This window comes from Leptidea sinapis, chromosome 30 (assembly GCF_905404315.1).
Source record: "Leptidea sinapis chromosome 30, ilLepSina1.1, whole genome shotgun sequence".
In the NCBI taxonomy this organism is placed as follows: Eukaryota; Metazoa; Arthropoda; class Insecta; order Lepidoptera; family Pieridae; genus Leptidea; species Leptidea sinapis.
The window spans coordinates 1508973-1534255 of NC_066294.1; the positions used below are offsets into that span (position 1 = coordinate 1508973).

The window sequence follows — 25283 nt, forward strand, 5'->3', positions numbered from 1 at the left end:
CAGTCGTCCAGGTACTGTTTTATTATTATTATCAGGAAATTCATCAAATACAATGTGTAAATATGTTCTAATAATATATTAAATTATATCAGAGTAACTATTTCCAAAACAGCTATAAAATCAGTTAAGATACATCCGCTGATAAAATATTTATCGAGATATATTTACGCTATAACAACTTTGTTCAACAGTTTACGAGCTTGTAAAGCTCGCATTATAATCAAAGCTCACAGATTTAATGTATTATTACGTCACAACCATAGTTACAACAGCTTTAAACTATTGTAACGTTTGTATTTATATAGTGTTGAATAAATATAATTAAATTTATGAACGAAAGTAACCACAATTTATGAACGATGCGGGACTCATACCCGCGACCTCTAGAGATCCGTCCGAGCGCTCTTCCAACAGAGCCAACTGTTCGAGTAACGTATTGTTTTGTAAATCTTGGTATGTCTTGTTCAAATCAAATCAAATCAAATCAAAATAACTTTATTCATGCAGGTTACGGAGAGGACACCTATGAATGTCAAAAAAATATTTTTCTTATTGAATCTACCGCTACTTCGTAAACAAAACGTTACTTAATCATTTCACAATATAATATGTAAAATGATGCAACAAACATACTACATCTCAAGTCAATTTCCTAATATGCAAATACTGGGGTTGAGCTGATTATCAACTGTAAAGTAGATCCTGTAGATGGCGCCACAACCTGAGAGTTCAACAAAACATATTGATTTATGAACTGTTGGCTCAGTGGAAGAGCGCTCGGACGGATCCCTAGAGGTCGCGTGTATGAGTCCCGCATCGTTCATAAATGTTGGTTACTTTCGTTCATAAATTTAATTATATTTATTCAACACTATATAAATACAAACGTTACAATAGTTTAAAGCTGTTGTAACTATGGTTGTGACGTAATAATACATTAAATCTGTGAGCTTTGATTATAATGCGAGCTTTACGAGCTCGTAAACTGTTGAACAAAGTTGTTATAGCGTAAATATATCTCGATAAATATTTTATCAGCGGATGTATCTTAACTGATTTTATAGCTGTTTTGGAAATAGTTACTCTGATATAATTTAATATATTATTAGAACATATTTACACATTGTATTTGATGAATTTCCTGATAATAATAATAAAACAGTACCTGGACGACTGAGCCTTGCACGGATTTTTAAGAATGTACAAAATGTGAACAAAAAAAAACCTATAGGACATCTGGATTCGAACCGGGGTCTTCTGCTTTCCGGATCACCCAATGTCCCATCTGAGCTAGACGTAACCCGGGAGCTCGCGGATTCAAGTCCCGTATCGTTTATAAATTTGGGTTACAAATTTAATTTAATTAATATATCACTTTAAAAATAACAAATTGTTCAGTTTAGTATAAATTATATCATACATATTTGAAGTAAAAATATGTGTTTTATGTGTGTACTTAATAAGTGCCGGATAAAGTTAATACTATTGCAATACATAGGTACAATAAATAGAACCTGAATTCTGGCTACCTATGCAGGGTCCTAACATTTTTTGTTGGTATAATCCCATATCCCATCCCATAATCAAACTACTCGCAAATACAACTTAATTAATTTTTTAAGCTAGTTCACATAAATTTGTATTTTATTATACAAGAGTACCTAATTAACAGCAATTCATTAATTTGTTGCAGAAACAATAACTCCAGAATGAATAAGAAATCACATAAGAAGAAGGTGAGTAAGTATGTTAACAGGACAAAGTGGCTGATGTTAGGAATCAGTAATTGACAGCTCCTCGAGATATTTAAGCCTCTACCTTAAGATTAATCTGTAAAAAATACCGATTAAAGTTAAAATGTATACATACAAAGCTTTGTATTGCAATCTTATGAATGTAGACAAGTTATAAGAATACTTGAAAGTTTCCAGTTGCGTAAAATCGTAAAGCTGCTAGCATTTGGATCACGGGTGGAATCGGCAATCCACGATTGCTGTCCCAGTATTTTGGAACAGCAGGGGTAACAAAAAGCCTGCCACAATATTTTTGGTGAAGCGTAATCGTATTCGAAATTCATTTTCATCATAAATTTCCATCGGATTTTCTGCATCTCGTAAATATCGTCGCGATAAGTAGTCGAAGGACTATCGTACATATATTCAATAAAACTTTCGAAAGCCATTATAAAAAATTAATGAAATAATGTCTTTTGTAGCTAACAATTACTTATAAACTTCCTCAAGGTAGATGGCGATCAACTTTACATTTGACAGTTGGTTCCTCGACTCAAACTCACCTCGAGTGAGAAAGGTGTTTGAGGTAAGGGCAAAAATGACAACTGTGAATATGAAAACCCCTCAGTGAGGTTGAGTCGAGTCGAGGAGGTCATGAGTTTACGATTAGAATATGGGTATAAGGATTGGTCTGCGCTGTGCTACAACTAGATACCGCACTACCTAAGAACAATAGCTTTTTTATTACCGCAACTATTAGATGCTTGTGTCCGTGGCATCTTTACACTCAATGGAATCTTTCAAATTTTGTAACATACGCTTCGTATTATTTTACATTGAAATAAATAAAATACAAAATACTTACTGATGATGTGATCCCAGTGTCTTTCTATTTCTTGCAGTATTATTTTGACAGAGTTTTACCTCACAACCTAGCATTTTAGTTTCAATTATTAGCAAAGTTTGTTCTGTCAATGTGGCACGTCAATATCACGCATTTTTCGAGACTGGCTCCAGAACGCCCACTTGTAGTATTAGTTGCCGAACTTTACGACTACGCCTGCGGTATCCGGTATTGGTCTGCGATATTGGTCTAAGGCTGGGATACTCAAACTGCGGCCCACCAGGCTTTTGATAGTAGCCCACCCGTTGTAGCTTCAAATTCTATTAATCTAACTATTTAAATTTCCGAGAGAATAATAGGCGCAGATATTGTTTTTTATGAGTTCTCTTGATGAGTATTGAGTATTTGTGTTCATAAAATAGGTACGAATCATTTACGTAATGGTATTAAGTATTTGATTCAAAGGTAGTGAGTAAATGAGTGTATTGTACACTGTAGTAGAGAAAACAATATCTCAACAAACCTAAATTTCTGTATTGCTATATAGAAATTGTAAGTATTATTTAAAATAAATATGGTGAGCGACAATGTCAGGAGTGTCATCCACATATAAACGTAAAATATCCGAAATTCGATTCGATCAACAAGCGCGATTTAGAAAGGGAATGGTATGTACGGATCAGGTCTTTTCCTTGCGACGCATAGCCGAAAAGTGTTTGGCTAAAAACAAGAAAGTCTATTACGCGTTCGTTGATCTAGAAAAGGCCTATGATAGAGTGGTGAGGAATGAATTGTGGTCAGCATTGTCCGCGAACGGTGTGAGCATTGTTCTCATACGAGCATTGCAATCTCTTTATGGGGATTCTAGTGCTTGTGTAAGGCTAAACGGGGCATACATGGCTTAATGTCGAAAAAGGTGTTAGACAGGGATTTGTAGCGTCACCGTGGCTGTTTAATCTGTTCATGAACAATTGCTTGACAGATTTAAAAATGAATGAAAGTGGAATGAATGAGTTACTCGTGAAATGTTTTCTCTATGCTGATGACCAAGTAATACTTGCGTCTTCGGCCGAGGAGTTGCAGGAGATGGAAACTGCTATGAGTGCAGCTTTTGTAAAGAATGTAAAGAAGACGAAAGTGATGGTGTTCGAAAGAGATGAGGTAGTTACAGACTGCAATATTGTGATTGGAGATAAAAAAAAATAACAGGAGAATGAGTTTGTGTATCTGGGTTCTAAATTTACAAGAGTTGGAAAGTATGAGAGTGATATTGAAAGAAGAGTGAATGCAGGAAACATGGTGAATGGAGCTTTGCACTCCTTTATGAACAGGCAGAAGGTGTCTAATAAGGCTCGTTTGGCTGTGCATGAGGGGGTGTCGGTTCCAACACTCATGTACGGAAGTGAAAGTTGGGTATGGCAGAAGACACATGAAAGCAGAGTAAATGCAGTTGAGATGAGAACGTTGAGAAGTATGATAGGAGTTAAACTGAGTGACAGGATAATAAATAGTGAGATAAGGTAACATTGTGGTCTGAAAGAAGATGTTGTGAAAAACATTGAAAATGGTATGCTGAGATAGTTTGGCCATGTCGAGAGAATGAATGAAGAACGATTAACGTGTCGTGTAAGGTCAGTGTGTATGAAAGTGTAAGAAGGGGTAGACCTAAGCGGACAGTACAGGACTAGTCTTGACAAAAGGCCAGGTCAAGAGTACCCTAAACCGAAGAGCCTGTATGAAAGGAATAATGAAAGTGATTTTTTGAAATTCCTTCCAATGAAAGGCCAAACCAGAGGTACAGATTATTTCGATGTTATTGGCAGTTTTGTAGAACAGAATGAGAAAGAAATTTAAAAAAAAAATGTGTGGGTCCCTTAATGACTGGATCTGAAAATGGATTTCTTTCGCTATTCAAAAACAAATATAATTTAACAAATTTAATAACCATGCACTGCATTATTCACCAAGAAAACCTGGCGGCATGAATTGTTAATCCAGTAATTGAAACTGTGATGAAAACAGCTAGAAGTACTTATTGTGAATTATATCCGAGCATGAGAACTGAACCACAGAAGATTTATATGTCTTTTGGAAGAAGTGGTTAGTCAATACTAAGTGACTAAGTTTAAATATCTAGGACATGTACTAAGCGAGACGATGAAAGATAATGAGGACCTAGAGAGACAGAGACGGTCACTGGCAGCAAAAAGCAATATGCTGGCTAGGCGTTTCGCCCGCTGTTCCCGACAAGTAAAGGTCACCCTGTTCAAAGCCTACTGCCAGGCACTCTACACCTCTCAGCTCTGGTACAATTACACCAAAGCCACCTTTGACGCTCTCAGAGTGCAATATAACAATGCGTTTCGGTCTCTACTGGGGTTGCCATGGAGGTTTAGCGCGTCGGGTATGTTTGCGATGCACAGGGTTGACGATTTTTATGCTGTAATGCGTAGGGCTAGAGCGGGATTTCTAACGAGATTATATAATAATCGTAAAAATTGTATATTGAAAACGGTAAAACATTACCACCGAAATATACCAAAATTTTTTCTTATATAATAATGTTATTTTTAATATTTTTAATTTTCCATTTGTAATTTTAATTTATACTTTTTAATTCTAATTTATATACATTTTCTTTTTACTAATTAATGTTATCTAATTAATTAAGTAATGTTGTATACCTTTTTTAATGCAAAATTGGCTATGGATGATATAATCTGTCCGAAATAAAATATTTTATTATTATTAATACATTGAGGTTCTTTTGCATACCTCGGTGCGTTGGTTTTGCAGAGGAAAAAGTGTTGAATAGATTTTTCTTTACGTCAAGAAATAATGTTGTTTTTACAGCAAAATGATAAAAATTAACCTCAACTTCAAAATGACAAATAGTGGTGTCTTATAGCTTTTCTATGCGACATAACTTAACAGCCTTAATCGAAGGTTGCAAGGTGAAAATAAAATAATTTCACAAATGGCAAATACAATATTTGCTTTCGAAGAAAAACTATGAATTTATTACGAAGTCATTCGAAACAAAATACTGCAAATTTTTCCAACACTTACACAGAACTGTATTCATATTTCTGAAGAACACTATTTGATAATTTCAAATTATATATCTGTACTATCAGACGAATTTAAAAGGCGATTTCAAGACTTAAGAAAATTAAAAATTTGCTACTTAAATGTGTAAAGAACGTAAAAAAATACAAACGGATTCTCATCTCGATGACATATTAAGGGTAGCGTGCAGCAATTACAACCCAGATATAGATAAAATTGTTAGAAAATGTTCCGAATATCATCGATCTCACTAAAATAATAAATTAAAAATTAAACGTAATAGATTATTTATTAATACCTAAATAACAGATGTGATTTATGTAGGTAGCAGCCCGCCCAACATAAGTAAAATTTGAATGTGGCCCAAGAAAAAAAAAGTTTAAGTATGGCTGGTCTAAGGTCTCTATCTTGATTTGCGAATTCATGAAATGAAAACATTATTTGCACTTTAAGCTGCTTTCGGAATATCATAGACGTGCATAAACACCTGGATGTAGTAGTAGTAGTACACCTGTAGCTCTTCAGAATATCTTAGTTAGTACATTAAACACCAAGAAAACGCCATTTACTTATCACTTTTTCTAGACAATACTCCTCTTAGTACGGTAAAAATTTCAAGCAATTTTTACAGGACAGTAGAATTCTACCGAACGGTAAAGTCGAGAAAATCTCCAGTTTATGTTAACTTTATGTCATCTATCAATACTCTACTATTTCACTCCTACTTTTTCATTTTCACTTCACTCTCATTTCAATTTCGCTCTCCAAATCCATATATAATATGGACAGAAAAAGCTTATCTGTCACATTCACATAAATACCACGCAAGCAAACAGAAATTGAAATGCTTAATGCATAAGATGAGAAAATTATCTTGGCTTGCCATTTCACCATTGCGATTCAAAATAAAAAATCGGTCATAAGACAGCATTCCGAAGCATTATCCTGATATGAAAAATCAAACAAACCGATTTAGATAAATTTATTATGGCCATTGTATGAGGTAAAATGATTTAATCTGAGATGATCTGTTAAAATGCATTTCAAATACTCTAGGAAGCAATATAAAACCAAAATTCACGCAGGTGTTGTCGGGGCTAGAAGTCTCGTATCTGATAGAAGTTCAATTGAGTTTCGTTTAGATACGAACGGGGCCCTCAAAATCTACGCGCGGAGCTAGAGTAGACAGGTGTCTCAATATTGCTCAGGTAGCGACATCACCTATATCCTCGCTAACGTACACAGATACTGGCATGGGGCGAAAATAATGATTTTTTTTATAGGAGGAAATAGTTATTTGTTCAACAAGTGAGCAAAGTTATTTTTTGCTACGAGTGCTGACTTTAAATCACGAATTGGCGAAGTTGTCTAGAATTGAATAACGAGCGTAGCGAGTGATTCTAATATAGACTACGACTACTACTACTACTACTAGACTATACAATAAAAATTGCTTTCGTGTGAAACATACAACTTTTCACCTCGACTAGCGAGAAAAGTGTGATAGATAAGAGAAAGAATATAATAATTTTTTGTGACAATGAGATAATACGCTAGGCTAAAATGAGTTTCGGAACCCACCGGATCGCATTGTTTATTTTTTTAACGCGGAGTAATTCCCGGATATATGGTCCGAAAATTTCGAAATTTATATCAGTTTGCCTCACGCCAGCAGCAAAAAGCGTTTTGCTGCGAGTTTACACGTAGCAATAGCGTCCTTTTCGTGCTGGAGAGGTGAAAATAGATTTACGTACTTAGACCATGAAATGTGTCAGGCTCGGGTGTACAACCCCTACCGATGAAGCCGCCTCAAGGTCGTAGTGTCCTCATGTTGTAAAAGTCCATGTTAAGTGTGGAGCGGAGCTATCGTGTTGATGCCTTGTTTGTCCTCAGCAATAATTGGTAAGAAAAGTGGGAAAACGCTGGGATTCTCTGACTATGGTAGAGTCGGTACCGTACTGGAGTAAAAACTCTTTCAGGGCCAGCATTTCTAAACTTAAATTATATAGAGAAAAGATTTGATTTTCCGTATGTCTATGTGTTTTTTAAATAGATTAAGTCAAAAACTAAATTATTCAAAGGTGTAAATTTCGCTAAGCTTCGTCTTCATCCAATATGACACGTGGTTAGCCTCTCACGAGGCATCCCCAGGAGATGTAGACTTGCCGAATTCTGGAACGAGACCAAGGTGAAACACGTGTCGAATTGATTGAAGATGAATCATAGCGTAATCACACTCAAGAAGGCTCACAACATTTGAATAATATTATGGATTTCCGTAAAATATGATAAATTATCTCAAAAACTAAACTGATTTCATATATAAAAAGCAAGAGAGGGTAAGTAGCAATGATTACATAATTAAAAAAGAGATAGTTGCATTAAAGTCATCTCATCATCAGCCGGAAAATGTCCACTGCTGGACAAAGGCCTCCCCAAAAAATTTCCACGACGATCGGTCCTGCGCTGCCCTCATCCAAAGAATCCCGGCGATCTTGACCAGTTCAAGATCGTCGGCCTATCTTGTGGGGGGCCTGGCAACAGCGTCTTCCGGTACGTGGTCTCCATTCGAGGACTTTACTGCCCCAATGACCATCTGTCCGTCGGACTATGTGCCCTGCCTACTGCCACTTCAGTTTCGCAATCGTTTGGACTATGTTGGTTACTTTGGTTCTCCTACGGATCTCCTCATTTCTGATTCGATCTCGCAGGGAAACTCTGAGCATAGCTCTCTCCATTGCCCTCTGAGCGACCGTAAGCTTTCTCATAAGGCCCATAGTTAGCGACCACGTTTGTGTACCGTAAGTCATCACTGGCAACACACACTGGTTGAAAACCTTCGTCTTCAGACACTGCGGCATTTGGGACGAGAAGATTTTACGGAGCTTCCCGAACGCTGCCCATCCGAGTTAGATTCGATGAGTGACCTCCTTCTGGAAATTGGACCTGCCTAACTGGATTGTTTGTCGGAGGTAGACGTACTCGTCAACAATTTCGAGAGTACAGTTCCAAATTGTTATGGGAGTAGGTGCGACATGGACATTTGACATGATCTTCGCCTTGTCCATGTTCATTTTGAGCCCTACTCCTTTGGGAAGCTGTATTGAGGCCATCGAACATATGGCTTAAGTCTTCCATGGTCTCTGCCATGATTACGATATCGTCAGCGAATCGAAGGTGAGTGATGTATTTGCCGTTGATGTTGATGCCCAGTCCGTTCCAGTCCAGAAGCTTAAAGACATCTTCCAACGCAGCGGTGAACAGCTTGGGCGATATGACATTGCCTTGTCTGACTCCCCGCTGCAGCCGTATAGGCTTCGAGGTCTGATCCTGGAGACGGACTGACATGCTGGCGTTTCTATATAAACACTTCAACGCTTCGATATATCGGTAATCAATATGGCACCTTTGGAGAGACTGAAGCACCGCCCAGGTCTCGGTCGAATCAAAGGCTTTCTCATAGTCTACGAACGCCAAGCATAGTGACTGGTTTTACTCCTCTGTCTTCTGTATAACCTGCCGCAGCGTATGTATGTGGTCTATGGTGGTAAAGCCTTTTCGGAATCCGGCTTGTTCGGGAGACTGGAAGTCGTCGAGCCTGCGCACGAGACGATTCGTGATAACCCTAGAAAACATCTTATATAAATGGCTCAGAAGTTATATGGGCCTATAGTTCTTCAAAAGCATTTTGTCGCCCTTTTTGAAGAACATGTTTACTATACTTCTGTGCCATGCCTGCGGCGTTTTGCCCTCGAGGATGACGGAATGGAATAGTTTCTGGGGGGTCTTAAGTACAGGGGTACCACCAGCTCTCAGAAGCTCAGCTGTAATTCCATCATCACCCGGCGCCTTGTTGTTTTTAAGCTGTTTTAGGGCCATACTAATCTCGTACAGGCTGACGTCTGGGATATCTTCGGTATAGTGTCGGGTTAATTTGGGTCTTCAGCCTTATTGGTAACAGGTGCCCGTGCGGTCGTGTATAACTGTCCGTAGAACTTCTCGACTTCCCTCAAAAGTTCGGGCTTAGACGAAACGACCCTGCCGTCACCGGTCTTTGCTTTGTCAGTTGGCTCTACCCGATAGACAAATCTCGTGCGAATACTTTTGAGCCTTTGTCCTTCACACAATCTGTATTGTGGCGGCGTATATCGCGAGTCAATGACTTGGAGATCTGTCTATTAAGCTGCCTATACTGGGAAGCATCGTCCGGGGACTGAAGGGCCATTTGGCGTCTTATATCCATCAATTTGAGGGTATAGTCTGAGATTTTTCTGGTTCTTTTTGAATGGCTGACATTGAAGAACTTAGACCCAGCCGTTTGGACAGTTGACACGAACCTGTTGTTATACTCGTCCACGTCTACGCAGTCACCGAGGCATTCGAAGCGGTTTTGCAATTCGAGTTGAAAGTTTTCGGGGTTTTGGATCTGGATGGATGCGGATCACCAGTCGAGACCGCTCCAGTTTCGGATTGATATTCAATGTGCCTCTTACTATGCGGTGATCACTCCCAGTTTTCACTGAGTTGATCACGGAGACATCATTGAATATATGTCTTTTGGTCGACATAATGAAGTCAACTCATCGAGAATAAATTAAAGAGGCTATAGTTCATTTTGATGAGGAAAGCTTTTAGCTACTCTTAGTGTTAAAAATTCGGGAGAAGGTATCACGAAAAGTTATCGTATTGTTTCAATCGTTCATACTCTAATGTATAAATCTGTATACATTGGCAAAGTGTGAACATCTATGTGCAGTTCTTTATTTGCCATCAGAAATATTCGTAATAATGTTAACACCAGGAGCAGACATAAACTTATAATGCCTACTACTCGGCTAAGTCGAGTTAGTAAGTCTTCTGTGGGGCGATGTATATGCTTTTACAACAAGATCCCAGAAAATGTTAAAAGCAAAAGCATTATGTTATTCAAAAGCTGTTAAAAAACGTTTGTATGGTAAAGGTTACTATATACTATAACATAAATGACTTTCTTAATGATACCACAGATTGGGAATGGAGCGACCGCCCTCAGGCTATTAAACAATAAGTTTGATGGTACAAAATTACTTTATAAACATATTTTTTCGATGAAAAAAAAACCCACTGAGTTTGAGGCATTCGTTTTGGAATAGATGGTAGTTTGTGACTTTCAATAAGTGATGTCACATCCTATTTTGAATAAAAATATCTGAATTTGAATTGACAGTTTACACATGGGTGTGATTTAAGGCAATAACGCTATATTGGTTACCAGTTAGCTGTTATGATAATATTATATACATTAAAGCTATAATAATTATTTATAGTGCTACCGGTAGCAACGTTCTGTAATGTGGGATGAGGTCTATTTCATTTCAGCTCAGTCATAAAATAGAATATGTTGTAATAATATAATGAAATATCAAACAAGGCTATAAAGTATAAACACAAGCGATATCTAAATCAGTGAATCTTTTATGTTGAAACTTCTAAAGCTTTGCGAATTACGACTCTAGCTTCGTTGTTGCCTATTATCGTCTATTTTTATATTTCAATCAGCTCTTCTGAACTCATTCTTGTGATACTTTGTTGTTGCTGCGTTGCTTGCAGTTTTATATGAGAAACAATTATTAATATCAAAGCTTATTGTATTGGACTATTTTTTTTTATGAAAATAAGGGTAGAGACTAGCAGGACGTTCTTTCGTACGATTATTACAAAACTCAAAAAAATCTGAATGGCTTTAAAATTGCGCTCGTCACCTTCAAACATAAAATGTAAAGTCTCATTTGCCCAGTAATTTCACTAGCTACGGCCCCTTTAGAACGAAATACTAGCAGTAATGTTATTACATTACTGCTTCACGCCAGAAATAGGCGCCGTTGTAGTACCCATAATCTAGCCGGCTTCCTGTGCAAAGGAGCCACTGGTAAAAGTTTTATGTGCATCTAAAAAGAAAATATCATGCTTAATTTTATCCCAAGTTTTTTTATTTCCCGAGGGAGCGCGAATTTATAAAAGCTAGTGAGTACCTACCTATCCTTTAATCAATAACTCTCCATTGCAATTACATCTTGGTATCGAACTATTCGCCAGTCCAAATTTCACTCTCAAATTTTAAATTTTTCTTAACTAGGATTTATACTTTCTCCATTTCCACAGACATCACTACACTTTGCAATTATTGACTGAAAAATTGTCATATATTTGTTATTCCAACTTGCAAGATATTTATGACATACTAGCTGACCCAGCAAACATATTTAAAACAAATCAATTATAAAAATTTTGATGCAACCGATTCTTAAATCTACCAAATATATCGCACTACAATTATTGTATTCGATTGCCATCTTGCAACCCTATATCGGTTTGGTGGATGGAACAGAATAATATAAAAATCGTGATACAAAAATAGTTGTAGATCGTAGAAGGTAAAATTTAAATTTGTATGTATTTTTCAATGCTGAATCGTAATAAAATAAAAATAAAAAAAATTAAAAAAAAATTGGGGTGGACTGCCCTTAACATTTAGGGGGATGTAAAATTATGGTAAATTATGTGTTGTATTGTAGCCGATTCTCAGACCTACTGAATATGCATATAAAATTTGGTAAAAATCAGTAAAGCCGTTTCGGAGGAGTAAGGTTACTAACATTGTGACACGAGAGTTTTAAATAAGATTAGGCATTGTTGTTATTTGTTGCACAACATTTAAACTGTTTCATAAGCTCTACGAGAATAGAAATAATTAATGAATGACACAATTATTTGAATTGAAGAGAATTCAGTTTTATTTGAATACGATCCAAAAAATTTGACTGAACTGAATAGTATCGTATTGTGGATGTTTAAAACAGCAATTAGCCGGGGCATGTGCCAAGTTTTTTGACCTGTTATATTAGATTGGGACCGGAACTGGAAATTTAAGATTTTATGGACTACTTACTAACATCATAGTGAGTGTGAATGTGAGTTTGTATGTTTGACTGTTAGCTTACGCTATTACGCATTAACTCACTTGATCTCATCATAAAATTCTGCTGAAAAGTAGTTTGTAGTTCCAAAGAGAAGAGATAATGGACTCGGTACTGGCAAGGAGCCGATCTAATTCCTAGCCAACAGATATGTTTGAAGCGTTTAAGCAAAAAGCAATCATATATCGTGAACTATAATGTCAAATAATGTCAAGAAATATGTCAAATAATGGAGGTAGTGTATACAAATGATGTAACGATGTCAATTTTGAAGAAATATTAATAATATGAGTAATATACCAATGCTTGTTAATATTCTGCTGTAAATGCGGACGAGTACTCAAATACTGCCACAAATTAAAAAACAGTATTTTTCTATCAAATTCCAAAGACAATGATGAAAACAAAAATTTTTGTTCATTACAATGTATGGCTTCATAACTATTAATCTACAAAGGCTGAATTAGAAGTACTTAAAGTGGATTATCCTTTATACGGCACTTATGAGCCTTCCGACAGTCGCCACCCGGCACTCGCAAGCCACAACGCTCGCGGCCACGTACGTTATTGGCAGCAAAACTGGACTTTTACGTTGGCACGTGGACTCAAGTGGTAACAGAAATACACCCAAACACCGCCTACCAGGGCTCCCATTCATAACTCCCGGACGACACGGCCGACTACTCGTCTCCAGATCATTCATGAAACCTGTCGCGGTCTTCAGCTCGGATGCTGCGCTGTATATTATGTGTGCGTTATTTTCGATATTCTCGTTTACTTTCAGCAAGCGACAAATTCTCGCCATGAATTCCAGTGTATGAGTGCCAATTTTTTGTTTACATTAAAGATTGTGTCTAATATAACATAAAGTTTACTTGTTTAGAAGAAGTTTAAAGTTTGTGAAAGAACGTGAAGCTAAACCACCATAATACAACATTTACTTTCTCATTTAATAGTTAATATTAAAACCAAATTATTAAATTTATTTTAACGTTTTTCTATTTGTCTTCAAGCCTGATATCAATGTGCGATAAAATATTTTGATTACAGCAGAAGAAAAGGAACAAACAAGATGGTAGAAACAAGGAGAATGTTATCCAGGATCCAGAGGAACAGGACGTCAAGGAGAGCGAGCCGGCTACAAACAAGTTATGTTACGATGTTAAGCATTCCGACCTGATGGGGAGGTGAGACTAGAAGTGTATCTACTTATTGTATTTGCAAATTATTTATCGACTTCGAAAATATTTTCTATGTTACTTGATTTCTCCAACCATGAGGCGTAGAGTCTTGAAATTTGGTTGGAATATTCCTTTCGTCAAGTAGTGGTCAACATAGAACAGAATTACGTTATTTATTGGAGGTTTTTTATTATGAATAGAACAATGTCTGACGGGCCAAATAGTATTTAATAAGTTATCTTATTACAGTTTACTATTTTGTCACTATTACACAAATTATCTTGCACCAAACTAAGCAGAGCCTGTACTGTTACTGCAAAACAACGAATATTTAATGCTTAGGTAAAAACTTAAGTACTTAAACATATTTAAATATCTATGACTCGAAAACAAGCATCTACATTCATCAAATAAATATTTGCACTTACCGGGATTCGAACCCGGGACCGCTTACTCAGTAGGCAGGGTCACTAACCACAAGGGCTAATTATAAGTCGTCAATTGGTAGTCGTTTTTCATTCATTATTGAAAATTTCACATGTAACATAACATTGTAATAACCTGTAAATAGTGATAAAGTGGTAGTTTGGTGCTTTTGCTTATAATTTTATGCCTACGGTAAGTTCGCCAGTAATTGCAGGAACTCAGTTTATGGACTTGGTGTTTTTGAATTTTATGAATTGACATAACACGAGAGGTTATCCTCTCGTGTTCCGTGCGAGTGCTCTTCCAACTGAGCTAACCGTTCGAATGACGTATCGTCATAAAATCTCGTATGCTTTGTTCAACTCTCAAGTTGTGGCTTCATCTACAGGCACAACTGTACAGTTGGTAACCTCAATATTTGCATATTGGGAAATTGACTTGAGATGTCCCTCTTGCAAATCTAAACAATTTGTTATGTTTTTAAAATGATAATTTTATTTGTGTATTAAACCTATAAGTGAAGGTTATCACTTTTAAAACATAATGAATTGTTTATGAATAGACATGTTTATCCAATGTTGGTGGACTATAATTATAATCTATCTTCCTCCAGATACATTGTTGCGAACCGAGACATAAGTGCGGGCGAGGTGATCGTAGAAGCCATAGCATTAGCCGTTGGTCCTTGCAGTGGATGTGGACTCATCTGCCTGGGTTGCTACCGGGAACTAGATGAAGCAAAAACACCCAAGTTAGTAGAACATATTGCATGCTAAATCAGTGTCATCAAAGAATTGATCGACAAGAAGAATTATCTTCTGTTCTCACGGTTGCTAGAGACAGACCTTCTCTATTATGATACAGATACTTCGATTATTAATGTTTGTCTATTTATAAATGTTTGCTTTATTGCGAGTTATTTCCAATATGTTATGCATTTATATTATTTATTTTTTATTTATGGTCTTTGTTTGAGGCTCAATCACGCCTAAGCCACTGATCGTGTCGACATGAAACTACCACCATTCGATGCGAAATTTATCCTAGATGGTTTACTGTTTTATGGCTACTTACTTTGTTTTAGATGAAAATTGAAATGGCTCTATTTCAGAAGTATCCGTGTCATGTTACATTTCAACGTGCTGGGGACAAAATAATATATGGTCTGTCGTTGTACACATCCAGAGAATATCAAATGTATTGTAGAAATCACAAGAATATAGTGTCTTCCCCTTAATAGGGACTATCAGAAAAGTTCTTATTCTTGCTTTCAAAACAAATTGCTTCTAGCTTGAGGGTTGATTGTAATTTAAATGATGAAAAGGTTTTATGAAAAATGACAAAAATTGCAGATCTAAAGTATAAGACTGGTTTAATTTCAAGATGTGTCGGCTGCGAGTGGCCCCTGTGCAGCAGCAAGTGTCCGGGGCTGGGGAAGTACACGGGTCACTCGACGTACGAATGTGAGGCGCTGCACGCAGCTACTCCTAACTATGGCAAGATTGAGGACTTGAAGGACTCCTACCACGCACTAATGCCATTGAGGCAGGTACAAATAGTTAACATCACCTAAACCATAACAACTTGATTTTTATTTAAAAATCAAATATATTTTCAATTGCAAATAAAGTTAATTCTATTAATTCCACAGGGACTTTGGTTAATTCGCCGGGAAAACCGGGAAACTACCAGTAGCTAAATGCCACCACCGGACATTACTTCGAAATTTCACCTGCATCACTTTCATGTCTTGCTTCGCGTTTAGTAAGATTTTATTGTCCACCATACTTTGTAACATCATCTTCCCACTGAAGTATTCTCAAACCGAAACTACTCAGGGTCCTCGACCTTGAAACGCGGCAATATCTCAATCTTCTGGTATTGCCGATGGAAGGTCTGGTGCTCAATTTCGATTAGGTGAGCTACTTGCTCATTTACCCCCTAAATACAAAAAAAAAATACTTAAAATAATTACTTATTATTGTGTTAATAAAACAAACCTTATTTGTGGCAGAATAACGCTCAGGTAGAGTAGATCAACCTTTTCTGTCCTTTTCCATTGCAGGTTTCTGCTTTCAACGCCAAACGTGGTTTATAGGTACTGAAATTTTTGCAGTCTGTGTAAGGCAAGCCATTTTTAAAATCATTATTCGTTTCATAATTAAAAATATGATGCTAATAAACATCAGAAAGGCATCATTTGGAATTCAGATGTCTCTGGAAACATAATACAAATTTTATATTCTATATTATGTTAGACGTTAGACATCCGAAATCAAATTCTGAAAGATCTGTTTGTTATCTCTGTGGCTTGCATATAAATAAAACTTAACAATCTGATAATATATTTTACACATGACACAGTTAACCCAACACTACCTGGCATCATCTCTATATTAGCTTCAGAAAGGATACCTACGTCTTATCCAACCCCTAATGTTTACAGAATTAGCTGGCTTACTAGGAACCCTTGTATTTTAATAAATTGGTCAAATTACTTCGAACACTTTCCGAAATGCGTATCAATATACCAACCGAAACAAGGGAATAAGTTGCGTAATAATTTTTTGAGCTCAATATAGGATACAAGATAATTGATTGCCCGCGTTAATTCTTGTTAATATGTTAATTGTAAATCTTAAATAGCGGCAAAGGTTCTAATTTGTAACTTTTCCTTGATTATTTCACATCTATGTTTTACCTAAAAGCAATATTTTAAAATGGCAATGGCCATTCCAGAAATCTAGTGTGCTAATGCCTATATTAAAACTATCCACAGATGTTTGCTGTTGAAGAAAGCAGATCCAGAGAAATGGGCGGCAATAGCAGCCATGGAAGCACACAACGAGCTCCGAAAAGCTAGAGGCGACATTTGGCCAATGAATGAGAAAAACGTGGTACGCCGACTACAGAAGTGGGGTCTGCAGTTTGATGAGGAAGAAATACACACAGTGTGCGGTATCTTAGAAGTAAGTGGATGATTGAATAGTTGATATAAAGATAAAAATTATCAAGTTAAAGTCCTTTCGAAACGCAGAGGTAAAAAATATTTTGAAAGACGTCTAGGGAGTAAAATGACTTGAGTGAACTTTGAAATTCGTATGAATTCTTTTGTTCCTTCCACTACTAGGACAGGCAAAGCGCTTAAACCGATACAGCCACCAGCACCATAAGTAAAACACAAAAAAAGAACAAAAATAGGTTGTCGTTTCGTTCGACGTTGCAAACAATTTGGTTATTGTAACGCTTTCAAATATTATATTTCACAAATTATTTTAATCATTGGTAAGAACTGAGCTGTACTATGTTCTGTTAAGAGCTTAACTTTACGTACAACATACAAGATTTTATGACGATACATCACTCGAACGGTTAGCTCAGTCGGAAGAGAAATTTTATTTGAGTAATAATCACAAATGTTTTACAATGTAGGTTAACGCATTCGAAGTGGGAGGGAGCGGCATGAACGCTCGCGCCCTGTACGACGCGGCCTTCCTCCTCGCGCACGACTGTACGCCGAGCACCACGCACACGGACGCCGAGCGCAGCGCGGGCCGGCCGCTGACCGTGCGTGCGGCCGTGCCGCACCGCGCCGGTGACGTCATCTCACTGTGCTATGCGTACACGCTACAGGTGAGTTAGATACAAGGCAAACATCTACTGTACCAGTGGGAGGATCCTTTGCACAAGATGCCGGCTAGATTATGTGTACCACAACGGCGCGAATTTCAGCCGTGAAACAGTAATGTATAAGCATTATTAGTAGTTTTCCAATTACAGAGCATAATGCGACTCAGTGCCGCACAATGCCGAATTGTGCTGATACTTAATTGGAACATGAATTAGTTTTAAAATGCACCAGCAGAGTGCGTGTGTACTAAGTTCAGTGTTGAAAAAATATTCATACAGTTAGCAATCTAGTAAGAAAATAAGATGTTGTGTTCTTCATTTTGATAAATATGTTAATTTCCACGAAAACATTTATGATGTCTGCTTCATTAAATGAAACGATCAAGCCATTGCAACGTTGACAAAAGTATATTTCTGTTCAATAAATTTGTGTATACTTTAGAATTCTCAAATGAAATTGTATTCATATTTTAAATGTGGTACTGGTAATATAATACAATAATTATAATTTTGTGGCCAGTTTCCGAATAAATACTTCATCCATGCCAAAGTTAGCTTTTTATTTGTTTTTGCGACTCCGTATTATTATGGTGTTTACCATGTCATACTCCATTAAAGAGACCGTAATAATTCCAATTAAGATCAGGACTACTTGTATGGTCTCCAGCTTGCATGTCGTCAAAAACTATTTGTTCTACAGTAATAAAGTAATAGGTACAATCATTTCTATAAAATGTATAATTTTGTGATTCTGACATGACCCCTGATCAAATAAACATGACAAGTAGTTTTGGCATGGCCTGTCTTGATGTTAACCTGACACATCCTACGTAGTTCTGAAGAAAACGAAATAGGTGCACATCTGAAGATGCAATGGGTTATATGGCAGAGGCATAACACCTCCCAGCCAAACTCTCAAACTTTTTGCTGAGTGGCTAAAGATGTTTGCGGTCTAGAGTTATCAGTATGCAACACCACAGACTTTCTTTTGATCAATTCCGACCGCTTTCTCTCAAATTCTTGCTAGAATCTCATCAGTTGTTATAAGTAGAGAACCAAGTCGATATTTCTGTCCGGCTATTATTTAAAAAAAATTAAAAAATAATATATTAAAGCTAATAATTAATAATGCCCTTTCAATTCTACCAGAGCATGACTATATTGCGAGTTAACCTGCGTTTTACTATAAATAAAGCCTAGGACCAATCTTTGACCTATATCTTTATCGGATGATTCTGTCTTGATCCAATTTTCATCACTAAGTAGTTGTCAGTTTCTTCAAAAACGGTTCGGTTTCATCCCGTCTCAATAAAAAATCGCAAATGTTCACGGTTCAATAGATTTGTTTCAGTGAGCTGGCTTATTAAGTTAACATATTCATATTTTTTGTACCTAGCTTTTTTTTTTCAAATAGGTCAAAACTGTAGTCAATTCCCAATTCTTGAGCTATGTGGTAATTATTTATATGCCGATTTTGCTCCTCTTTTTCAAAAATGGCGACAATTTTATCCGTAACAGTGCGAGCAGAGTGGATTTTGTCCTATTCTTACTTACAATGCATTAGGTCCTTAATCGTATTAGATTTCTTCATTAGATTTTCTCATTTCGATAAAATGAAAAATATCGGGAAACAAATTTTATTAATTTGTTTCTTTTTTGAAACGTTTTACTGTCATCAAAACCAGCCAGATACAAATAGTATAGCCAAAGATATTATAAGCAATCAGCGCCACTCATACTTTCCTATATATTAGACTCTATAGTTATCATGATACTGCTACCAGCCCTTTAGATAGATGTCCGCGTTTATTTTTTAAGAAACCAATGTCGTTACGACCTGGGAGCACCGCACAAGGTACGGTTGTTTCAGAAGTAAGATCCTTAAAAACCGCACTATACAGGAACACCACACATCCCGGTGGTGGCGATGAATTTCACAATTTAACGCTTGTCTTTGAATTTCAGGGAACTCTTAAACGACGCGAACACATTCGTCTGAGTAAGTTCTTCGAGTGCTGTTGCAAGAGATGCTCAGACCCGAGCGAGCTCGGCACGTATGTAAGTGCGTTCCGCTGCCCCAAGTGCGGGGGCCGGGTGCTGTCCACCGCGCCGCTGGAGCCGGCGGCTGTGTGGCGCTGTGTGGACGGCCGCTGCGAGTACAGCATGCCCGCGGGGGCCGCGCAGGCCATGCTCATGAGGTATATATTATATATTAATAAAAGCTTTCATTCGCTGACCAATTGAAGTTATATAGTTTGATTTTAAAAGAAAATTATCGATTTGTATAAAATTACATATCTATTTAGCAATGCCAATGATTGAACTTTATGCTGAGATAGATAGATAGAATATATATATATATATATATATATATATATATTTATTATAGATTACACACAAAATTATATACCTCATCCAATAATAATTAATAAAATTAAAACCACCTGGATAATTATAAAAATTATAAACCAAAAAACTCGTAAAACATCATTTTTCATTTTTCTTCCTATTTCCACATTACCTTTTTTCAAAATTGCTTTTTTATTTTACATTGAATATACTGTTTCGTGACCGATAATTCGGTATTACTAAGGGTATAAATAGGACAGATGCAGGTGTTAACATATATTTGATGCCTGGAAAAATAAACAAGATGCTCTAAGTGTAATCTGTGACGTGTAAAAGGGGTTTTACTGTGTAGAAAATAAAACCTTATTGGGCAAGTTGCAACATTACGGCGTCTCAATAAACTTTAAAATAATTACATCATATTTGAGTGCCCAATTACTAACCAGGGCTATAAATAAAACAGTCGTAAAGGGGCCTATTGTTATGGGCGTGCCGCAGGGTTCTATATTAGGTCCATTGCTTTTTCTGATTTATCTAAATGACCTGCCTTTCTAAGTAAAAAAATTATGTGAGAGGACAATATTAGTTGCAGATAACACTTTCCCAATTTTTGAACTAAATATACAAGCTGAAAATGTAAGCGATATGAATAGTAATCAGAGACCGGATTATATGCTACAAAAAATGCCCAAAATATGCATGCAAATATGCAAGTAAAATAACTAAAATATGCACGAAAATCCATAAAAAGGGCCAAAATATTCATACAAAAAATAAAAAGTCATATTTTTATTTTATTTTATAAAGGCTTGTACTGACAATCGTATTTGTGAAAAAAGCTATTACAAGATATACCTACTTAGGTAACAATGAAATATAAGATTTACCTTTAAAAATATGTACTACTAAGTACTGTTCTAAATGTTCTGTAGACAAATTGTGTCTACGATCGCTGAATAAATTTTTGTAAGCGGAAAATGTGCGGTCTACGTCTACTGAGGTTACTGGGCAGATTTTAAGTTTGGGTGCAATGTTTGGGCTTACTGTGCCGGGAAAAATTTCACCCATCCCGTTGATGAAACTATCAATTTCGCACGAGGGTTCAAACCCTGGGTTGTTACTCAATATGTTTTCAAACTTTTCTTTGAGTTTACTCGGGAATGAATCTGGCAACGAGGAGTTCATAAGACGAATTTTCTTCATAAGCTGGATAGATTCATTCAACTGCAATCCTTGAGTTTCGAGCGTTTTTATACTCGTAGGTATGTAAGCAAAATAAGTGCTAATCAGAGCGAGGTTTTTTTAAACGATATATAGCGATCGGAGGTCCCGTCCTACTATGAAAAGCATCGAACGAAAAAAGCATATGCAATATGCATTTGCATATAATCCGGTCTCTAGTAATCATAATGAATAATAAGACCTTTAAAAGTAGTGTGTTGATTTAGTAATAATAAATTGTTATTGTATTCAAGAGACGGAATAGATGAAGACCACGAAACCATTTTGAAACAATTTAGTGTCCATTAGTCTCCTGTCAAATTGGTCCACGTTTTAAGTTTAGTGTTTTTATCGTTATTATTCTGTGTTTTAACGGATATTAATTAAAAAATATAATGGTGTCGTGTTCTTTATTAGATTGTATTGTTACGTAAAGCAACAATCAAACTTAAGAAACATTTTACAGGGAAATACTGATTCTTCAATACTACTTTCGCCGTTTATCAATATTTGTCATAGGGATTGACCAAAAGCAAAAACAAAACATGTGTCCTACTTTTACATCTGTAAAAGTAGGACACATGAACATTTTAAATTTGGTTTCGCCGCAATGAGGAGATGTTTGTTTATTACGCTAGTACTAGTACTAATACCAAATTTATGACTGAATATATTAATTTTTACAAATGCTAAAATTAACGTCTGGAATGGAATCCTTATATGACTATCTTGTCAGGAAGACTTAGATCGGTTGTTTTTGCTGTAAAAAAATAATGTTATGTTGGTATGGGGACAAGCAGCTGATATAAAGGACATTTTTGTATTACAAAGTTCAATAATAAAGAAAGAGACCCTTATATAAATTAAGACTTCGTGATTCACTTAGAGATTTATTTAAAGAAATCAATATTTTTACATTTGCTTCCCAATATAATATATGTTACCGACAATCTGTATAATCCGGTATTGTATATAATAAATACCTAGGCAACAAATATAATAGCTGGGTCGTCCAGGCAATTTATGAATATCATTGTCCATTACATACTTTACCTAGGTAATAAATACAATTTCTAGGGATTGTATAGAATACCTGTTGTTCCACCGGAAATGTGTAAAATAAAATGATTTTAGTTATATTTATCAATGTTAAACTACCTATAAAATAACGGGCAAATGAAACATGTATTTTTTTAATTAAAATCAACTTTATTAAAATGACAAATTAGAGTTCTCCTAAATTAAAAGTATTACTTTTGAAAAATACCTTTCTTTTAGTTACAGTAAAATCAGAATAAAATTGTTTACATAAATGATTAGTATAAAAAACTTAAGATACATAACAATTTTGTAAAAAAAAAACTTAAGTTTACTGCCAGATTAAAATGTTAAATAAGTAAAATTATTTATTCTTACATGAGGAATTATTATGACATTTTGTAGTGCACAAAATCTTATTTTTTAAGACAAGAACTCTTTTTACCATCGCAGTATTTTTTGCAACTACACTCAGCGGCACAATTAACCGCCTACCTTGATTTTTAACGATTTTGGTTAAAATAAAAATGTGGCCTTACTTGTGAATGTTATTTTGTAACCTAATATTGAAGTAAAATGAAAGATAATATTGTTTTTAATTATTACGTTTAAATAAACATATAAATTTTTTATATTTATAAAAATAAATTTTATAAATATAAAAAAGTCTGAAAAACACTTTGACCGTAAATTAACAAATGTGATGAAATGGCTTAAAAATAAAAAATCTGCTGAATAAATGAATTCTAATAGTGCGTATTTCCACCTCATGACTTCCATCATTTCATCCAGGCGTTTTTTTTTAATAATTCTTGATGACAAACTGTAAACTGTTGTCTTGAATACAATGCATTGTTTGGTGCCTTGTTGATAAAGATTATCATCGGTTTTTTTGTAATACTATAGCTAATATATTGCGAGCGACCTCTAGAGCAGGAATTCATGCAGTAGTAACCAACGCTTAGGGAGGGTTTTTTTTGCAGAAGTTTTTTTGAGCTCGCTCTATCAAATTATCTTTGGAACTGATGCGGTTTTCTATAGCTGCAAGATAGTTTAGAACGAAAACCTTCTGCAATATTTTTTCCGGCTAAGCACAAATAGCATGAATATGTCTATTGCACATTCTACACAAATGAGTATCTGTTGTCTTTTCAGAACAAAGATAGCACACGAGTGCAGAACTCAGTCTCCTAGTTTCCCCCACTTGCTCATAATTTTTTACAGGTCTTAAGAGTTTAAAATTAGACTACTGTTAATGTAAATAAGTAGCAGAGTCGATAATTGCATACTTAAAATCTTAATGGAAGCATAGTTTATATCATCAGCCCCAACAATCCAATTTATTATCCAGAATAACTGATGAGTTGGAGCAAATAGACGCAAACGACGTGACAGGATTCGAGAAGTTCCTTGTGAAGTACCGCAACGTGTTGTGTAGCAGTCACTACTTGTGCCTGTCCGCGCTGCACTCGCTGAGCCAGTTGTATGGAAAGGTCACCAGCCATATGATCCACGAGATGTCTGAGGACCAGCTACTGAGGAAGGTTGAGGTCTGTCGGGACTTGATGAAGGTCTTCGATATTATTGAGCCGGGCTACTCGAGGTTACGAGGTAAGATCTTCATCATTAAGGTGTTTGAAGTAGTGTGGTGTTTGGCGTGGAAAACGTCTGGGTTCAAACTACCATGTGGTTACGCCTTTACTTCAATTTTCTATATTGTATATTTGTTAAGAATAGTAGAAATAAGCGATTCGTTTTCTAAGATCAAACCACCTATGTCTGCCGTGAACCAGTAATGTGTAAACATTATTGTGTTTCGGTCTGAAGGGTGCAGTAGCTAGTGAAATTACTGGGAAAATGGGTCTTAACATCTTATATCTCGAGGTGACGAGCGCAAGAGTAGTGCCGCTCAGAATTTTTGAGTTTTTCAAGAATCCTGAGCGGCACTGCATTGTTATGGGCAGAACGTATCAATTACCATCAGCTGAACGTCCTGCTCGTCTCCTCCCTAATTGTCGACATAATAATTTGAAAAAATAGAGTTCAGCATCAAAGCGATATTATAATTTATATTGAACATGGATCCAGGTATAACTCTGTACGAACTACACGCTCCACTGATGGTGCTCACCACCAGAGACTTCGAGAAGAAGGCCATCACGAAAGACAATCTCCGCAAGAGACTCAAAGAGGTAATGTGAGATCTCCTACTACTTTAGATTTAAATAATAAATAGACAAATAATTTTGTCGTGTAACTATAACTATGTTTTTACTTATTAATTTACATTTTTTTGACTTACTCGTGTAAGGCATTTAGTAATTGACGTTTGAGTATTTTTGTTTCATCACTTTGCATATATTGTTATTGAAATGCAATGACGTTTATGTATAAAACGTCATTGTTTTAATGGTTTGTAAATTTAATTAAAAATGAAAGAACTCATAATACCATTCTGTTTTTAAAACACCTTAGAGTTTCTTGCTCGTTCGTTAAGGAAATCTGCCTTCCGATAGAAATGTATGAAAAAATTACATATTTCAAGTGTATGCAATTTACTTACGATATCAAAAATATTGTTGATTTGATTTGATTATAACATAGATGTTATAGAGTTAAAATCCATAAAAGGCAGTTTCTATACTTTTGCAAAATTTGCGTAGACTAATTTTTTAAAATGAAGATAATTATTTATCTTAATATTTTGATGTACTCGTCAAACAAATACAGTTTGGCAACAAAATAATGAAAGCAGCCGGCTACTACTTGTATGCTTGCTTATGCTGCATAGTATTATTTAAATATGAATAGTTTGAAATCATTTGTCGGTTCATTA

At 35.9% G+C, this 25283-nt stretch overlaps 1 protein-coding gene across 3 annotated transcripts in view; it reads left to right on the forward strand.

Moving 5' to 3' along the window:
* The window catches only part of LOC126973823 (SET domain-containing protein SmydA-8-like), a 37339-nt gene that overhangs the window by 10234 nt on the left and 1822 nt on the right, over window positions 1–25283 (forward strand). Inside the window, exons 2-10 of one of the 3 annotated variants that reach the window (XM_050821167.1) lie at window positions 1694–1736; window positions 13656–13789; window positions 14823–14960; window positions 15593–15754; window positions 16989–17178; window positions 17642–17842; window positions 19805–20037; window positions 23799–24058; window positions 24536–24639. In XM_050821167.1, the coding sequence (XP_050677124.1) occupies window positions 1710–1736; window positions 13656–13789; window positions 14823–14960; window positions 15593–15754; window positions 16989–17178; window positions 17642–17842; window positions 19805–20037; window positions 23799–24058; window positions 24536–24639 (1449 nt within the window). In that variant the 5' untranslated portion in view covers window positions 1694–1709. Of the gene's footprint in view, window positions 1–1693; window positions 1737–13211; window positions 13353–13652; window positions 13790–14822; window positions 14961–15592; window positions 15755–16988; window positions 17179–17641; window positions 17843–19804; window positions 20038–23798; window positions 24059–24535; window positions 24640–25283 lie in introns of those variants that run through there. The other 2 variants (XM_050821166.1, XM_050821168.1) reach the window with 2 other exon arrangements.